Source organism: Oncorhynchus masou, chromosome 12 (genome assembly GCF_036934945.1).
Source record: "Oncorhynchus masou masou isolate Uvic2021 chromosome 12, UVic_Omas_1.1, whole genome shotgun sequence".
NCBI lineage: Eukaryota > Metazoa > Chordata > Actinopteri > Salmoniformes > Salmonidae > Oncorhynchus > Oncorhynchus masou.
Genome location: NC_088223.1, coordinates 94,317,890 through 94,324,124, shown reverse-complemented (window position 1 = coordinate 94,324,124; position 6,235 = coordinate 94,317,890). Strand labels below are relative to the sequence as shown.

Below are 6,235 nucleotides of genomic sequence, written 5' to 3'. Positions count from 1 at the left end.
ATGTGGATAAGCCCTAGTTCAGCCTATGACAATGTGGATACGGCCCTAGTCTAGTCACCTCTATGACAATGTGGATAAGGCCCTTAAGAACACCTGCTCTTTCCATGATATAGACTGACCAGGTGAATCCAGGTGAAAGATATGATCCCTTATTGATGTCACTTGTTAAATCCACTTCTATCCGTGTAGTAGAAGGGGAGGAGACGGGTTAAAGAAGGGTGTTTAAGCCCTGAGACAATTGTGACATGGATTGTGTATGTGTGTCATTCAGAGGGTGAATGGGAAAGATAAAATATTTAAGTGCCTTTGAACTGGGTGTGGTAGTAGGTGCCAGGCCCACTGGTTTGTGTCAAGAACTGCAACGCTGCTGGGTTTTTCCTCACTCAACAGTTTCCCGTGTGTATCAAGAACGGTCCACCACCCAAAGAACATCCAGCCAACTTGACACAACTGTAGGAAGCGTTGGAGTCAACGTGGGCCAGTATCCCTGTGGAACACAACTGTAGGAAGTGTTGGAGTCAACATGGGCCAGTATCCCTGTGGAACACAACTGTAGGAAGCGTTGGAGTCAACATGGGCCAGTATCCCTGTGGAACACAACTGTAGGAAGCGTTGGAGTCAACATGGGCCAGTATCCCTGTGGAACACAACTCCATAATAGAAAGGTGTTCTTACTGTTTTGTTCACTCAGTGTACAGGCACTAATTTATCATCAACCATACTCTACCCAGCTCCAATGAGAGAGAGTGAGATAGAGAGAGAGAGAGACAGTTTTCCAAAGTAATTAAAGCATTATATTACCCTCCAACAGTTGATCGGTGCTGGTGATCTTTTTGGTTCCGTCCGCGGAGTGAATGGTTCTGACGCCCTGCGGCAGATTCACATTGTCAGACAGCGTGCGGGTTAGGTCCGCCAGCAGCGCGTCAAACGACCGGAACCGCTCCACTGAGATGGCGTATACTATCCCGTTAAAGTAGCGGTCCCCATTGCGGTAGAAGCGGACCTTCTTGGCCTTCTTCTCTGAGCTGAGGTTCTTGAGTGTCCGGGAACGGTAGAGGCTGCAGTGGGCGCTGTGTGTCGGGCTGGTCACCCCGTTCAGCCTGCCCCCTCCTCGGCTGTTCCGTTGCGATTTATCCCGCTCGTCGAAATGCTCCAGCTCCATCTCACTGCCGAAGGTCACAAGCACAGCTACACTATCTAAATAAAGAAATAGATCATTAGGACGAAAAATGTAACCAACTAAACAAACATGTCCCGTGATAATCAGAGAGATATTCCGGATAAAATGTGTAAAAAACGATGTCCAAACAACACGCGTTTTAGTTTCAATTAACCGGTTTGTCCAGAAAGCTGCGGTCTATCTCTGTTAGCCAGGACTAGTGTCCGCGGTCTCAAAATAACTTGCTAATGACAGATTATGTATAGTAGGCTTGGCTAGGCATGGTATGTCATGGGGTTGCAAGGGAAGCAGGGAATTAGTGACTGGTCTTCGTCCGATAGCCATGTGCTTTCTGTTGCTTTATAAATATGTAAATGCTGCGCACAGAGACCAGAGCAGAGATACTGCAGGGAGTCTCCGCTTGAACACAATCACCTATCCAATTGTTTACGAAGCTCTTCGATTACAATTCAAACAAATACAAAAACTGAGACAAAAAAGATGATAAACAAGATTAATATTACATCTAAAAAAAATGTTTGACTGTGTTATTGTGTCCAATTGACAACATAGAGGTTTCACATTGTCCAATAAGTGCATGGAGACCACTTTCAACTGTTTCGAACAAACTGATCAACATTAGGGTCATATCAACGAATCAACAATGATTTTCTACCACAGTGACGGATTTGTGAATGCCTCACTTCTGATAATGGTGCGGCAGGTAGCCTAGTTACAGCGGTGGGCCAGTAACCCGAAACGTTGCTGGGTCGAATCCCCGAGCTGACAAGATGAACATCTGTTGTTCTTCCCCTGAACAAGGCACTTCCCCCAGAAGGCCGCAATTGTAAATACACATTTGCTGTTAAATGACTTGCCTAGTTTAATAAAGGTTACATTAAAAAATAACAGCTGCATAGAAAATGAGAGCGAAATGGATAGAAGCGATGCGTTTTTTTTTGTGTTGCTTATATCAATGCAATAAATGATTGTATTTCATAGTTTGCTTACCTACGTGATTCACCAAGGATTCTGTCGCCTCCAGTCTTGCTGCGCGTGTATTTCCCCAGAAAACAGAATAATGGGTTTCAGTAAACAGTAGCCAGTGAAGTGTAGACTCGGGTCCGTTGCCTCTTTCCTGACGGTGATCAGACACCACAGAACAGCGCAGACCAGAACTTTTGTTTTTCCCTTCTCCCCTCCACCACCATCACTACCAGTGAGATTGTGTGTGCATGGGCGTGAGAGAGAGAGAGTGCGTGCCGTGCGTGGAGACTGGGCACACCTCGGGCTCGTGCTAATGGCCCCGCACCCGCTCAACCCCCTCATGCGCAGCACGCCCCCCCCCCCCCCCCAGCCTCGAGCTGTCAGGGCAACTTTAACTCCGTCATTATCAATAAAAGACGTCTGGACTAGAGCAGGATGGGGAGGAATGTGTACCGGTACCTCCTGTATTTAGCCTCCTGTACATTGACTTAGTACCTGTACCCTCTGTATATAACCTCCAGTACATCAGGAGCCTCCTGTACATTGACTCAGTACCTGTACCCTCTGTATTTAGCCTCCTGTACATTGACTTAGTACTGGTACCTCCTGTATTTAGCCTCCTGTACATTGACTTAGTACTGGTACCTCCAGTATATAGCCTCATTATTGTTATTTTATTGTGTTACAATGTCTATTTTCTTTTATTACTTTAGTTTATTTAGTAAATATTTTCTTAACTCAATTTTCTGAAAACTGCATTGTTGTTTAAGGGCTTGTGACAAATACAATTTGATTTGATTCGATCTGCTGATGTAAAAAGGGCTTTATAAATACATTTGTTTGAGTGTGTGTGTTGGGAAGGAGGTGTGTGTGTGTTGGGAAGGAGGTGTGTGTGTTGGGAAGGAGGTGTGTGTGTGTTGGGAAGGAGGTGTGTGTGTGTTGGGAAGGAGGTGTGTGTGTTGGGAAGGAGGTGTGTGTGTGTTGGGAAGGAGGAGTGTGTGTGGTGTGAAGGAGGAGTGTGTGTGTGGTGTGAAGGAGGAGTGTGTGTGTGGTGTGAAGGAGGAGTGTGTGTGTGGTGTGAAGGAGGTGTGTGTGTGTGGTGTGAAGGAGGAGTGTGTGTGTGGTGTGAAGGAGGAGTGTGTGTGTGGTGTGAAGGAGGTGTGTGTGTGTGTGGTGTGAAGGAGGTGTGTGTGTGTGGTGTGAAGGAGGAGTGTGTGTGTGGTGTGAAGGAGGAGTGTGTGTGTGGTGTGAAGGAGGAGTGTGTGGTGTGAAGGAGGAGTGTGTGTGTGGTGTGAAGGAGGAGTGTGTGTGTGGTGTGAAGGAGGAGTGTGTGGTGTGAAGGAGGAGTGTGTGTGTGGTGTGAAGGAGGAGTGTGTGTGTGGTGTGAAGGAGGAGTGTGTGTGTGGTGTGAAGGAGGAGTGTGTGGTGTGAAGGAGGTGTGTGTGTGTGTGGTGTGAAGGAGGAGTGTGTGTGTGGTGTGAAGGAGGAGTGTGTGTGTGGTGTGAAGGAGGAGTGTGTGTGTGGTGTGAAGGAGGAGTGTGTGTGTGGTGTGAAGGAGGAGTGTGTGTGTGGTGTGAAGGAGGAGTGTGTGTGTGGTGTGAAGGAGGAGTGTGTGTGTGGTGTGAAGGAGGAGTGTGTGTGTGGTGTGAAGGAGGTGTGTGTGTGTGGTGTGAAGGAGGAGTGTGTGTGTGGTGTGAAGGAGGAGTGTGTGTGTGGTGTGAAGGAGGAGTGTGTGTGTGGTGTGAAGGAGGAGTGTGTGTGTGGTGGGACAGAGGTGGGCTGTTTTAAATATTTTACTATGACCTGCCTCAATCGCAGCTGCAATGAGGCAGTGAAGGGGGAGCGATGGAGGAGAGATGGAGGAGAGATGGAGAGAGAGATGGAGGAGAGATGGAGAGAGAGATGGAGAGAGAGATGGAGAGAGAGAGATGGAGAGAGAGATGGAGGAGATGGAGAGAGAGATGGAGAGAGAGATGGAGGAGAGAGATGGAGTGAGATGGAGTGAGAGATGGAGGAGAGATGGAGATGAAATGGAGAGAGAGAGATGGAGGAGCGATGGAGGAGAGATGGAGGAGAGATGGAGAGAGAGATGGAGAGAGAGATGGAGAGAGAGATGGAGAGAGAGATGGAGAGAGAGATGGAGAGAGAGATGGAGGAGAGAGATGGAGTGAGAGATGGAGAGAGAGATGGAGGAGAGATGGAGAGAGAGATGGAGAGAGAGATGGAGAGAGAGATGGAGGAGAGAGATGGAGTGAGAGATGGAGAGAGAGATGGAGTGAGAGATGGAGGAGAGATGGAGATGAAATGGAGAGAGAGAGATGGAGGAGCGATGGAGGAGAGATGGAGAGAGAGATGGAGAGAGAGATGGAGAGAGAGATGGAGAGAGAGATGGAGAGAGAGATGGAGGAGAGATGGAGAGAGAGATGGAGTGAGAGATGGAGAGAGAGATGGAGTGAGAGATGGAGGAGAGATGGAGGAGAGATGGAGAGAGAGATGGAGAGAGAGATGGAGGAGAGATGGAGGAGAGATGGAGGAGAGATGGAGAGATGGAGGAGAGATGGAGAGAGAGAGATGATGGGGAATGGAGAGAGAGATGGAGGAGAGATGGAGGAGATATGGAGAGAGAGATGGAGGATGTAGGTGGGGCAATCTGACAGTAATGAAGTAGCTTCTACCCCCACCTAAACCCCGAGCTATGTTAACAACCCACTGGTAGATTAGAGCCTACACACAGTCAATTATAGGCTGTTACAAGGCTATTATACTTAAATCCTCTCTCTCTTTCTGTTGCTGTTCTAACCATCCCATCTTAAGTCCTCTATCTCTCTCTCTTTCTGTTGCTGTTCTAACCATCCCATCTTAAGTCCTCTATCTCTCTCTCTTTCTGTTGCTGTTCTTACCATCCCATCTTAACTCCTCTCTCTTTCTGTTGCTGTTCTGACCATCCCATCTTAACTACTCTCTCTCTTTCTGTTGCTGTTCTAACCATCCCATCTTAACTCCTCTCTCTTTCTGTTGCTGTTCTAACCATCCCATCTTAACTCCTCTCTCTTTCTGTTGCTGTTCTAACCATCCCATCTTATCTTCTCTATCTCTCTCTCTTTCTGTTGCTGTTCTGACCATCCCATCTTAACTCCTCTCTCTTTCTGTTGCTGTTCTAACCATCCCATCTTAACTCCTCTCTCTTTCTGTTGCTGTTCTAACCATCCCATCTTAACTCCTCTCTCTTTCTGTTGCTGTTCTGACCATCCCATCTTAACTACTCTCTCTCTTTCTGTTGCTGTTCTAACCATCCCATCATAAGTCCACTCTCTTTCTGTTGCTGTTCTGACCATCCCATCTTATCTCCTCTATCTCTCTTTCTTTCTGTCGCTGTTCTAACCATCCCATCTTAAGTCCTCTCTCTTTCTGTTGCTGTTCTAACCATCCCATCATAAGTCCTCTCCCTCGCTCTCGCTCTCTCTCTCTGTCTCTGTCTCTCTCTCTCTCTCGCTCTCTCTCTCTGTCGCTCTCTCTCTCTCTCTCTCTCTCTCTGTCGCTCTCTCTCTCTCTCTCTGTCGCTCTCTCTCTCTCTCTCTCTCTCTCTGTCGCTCTCTCTCTCTCTCTCTCTCTCTCTCTCTCTCTCTCGTTGTCTCTCTCTCTCTGGTCTGGGTAGCCCTTTGATTAGATGTTCAGAAGTCTAATGGCTTGGGGGTAGAAGCTGTTAAGAAGGCCTTTGGACCCAGACTTGGCGCTCCAGTACCGCTTGCCGTGTGGTAGCAGAGAGAACAGTCTATGACTAGGATGGCTGGAGTCTTTGACCATTTTCAGGGCCTCCCTCTGACACCACCTGATACGGAGGTCATGGACGGCAGGAAGCTTGGCCCCAGTGATGCACTGGGCCGTACGCACTACCCTCTGTAGTTCCTTGCGGTCGGAGGCCGAGCAGTTGCCAACCCAGGCAGTGATGCAACCAGGCAGGATGCTCTCGATGGTGCAGCTGTAGAGCCTTTTGAGGATCTGAGGACCCATGCTAAATCTCCTGAGGGATAGGTTTTGTCATGCCCTCTTCACCACTGTCTTAGTGTGTTTTGACCATGTTAGTTTGTT

At 48.0% G+C, this 6,235-nt stretch overlaps 1 protein-coding gene across 1 annotated transcript in view; it reads right to left on the bottom strand.

Moving 5' to 3' along the window:
• LOC135549436 (serine/threonine-protein kinase DCLK1-like) overlaps window positions 1-1,236 on the bottom strand; it is a 76,898-nt gene extending 75,662 nt beyond the window's left edge. Inside the window, exon 1 of the mRNA XM_064979405.1 lies at window positions 802-1,236. Within this exon, the coding sequence (XP_064835477.1) occupies window positions 802-1,162 (361 nt within the window). The 5' untranslated portion in view covers window positions 1,163-1,236. The remainder of the gene's footprint in view (window positions 1-801) is intronic.
• Between the last annotated feature and the right edge of the window lie 4,999 nt (window positions 1,237-6,235).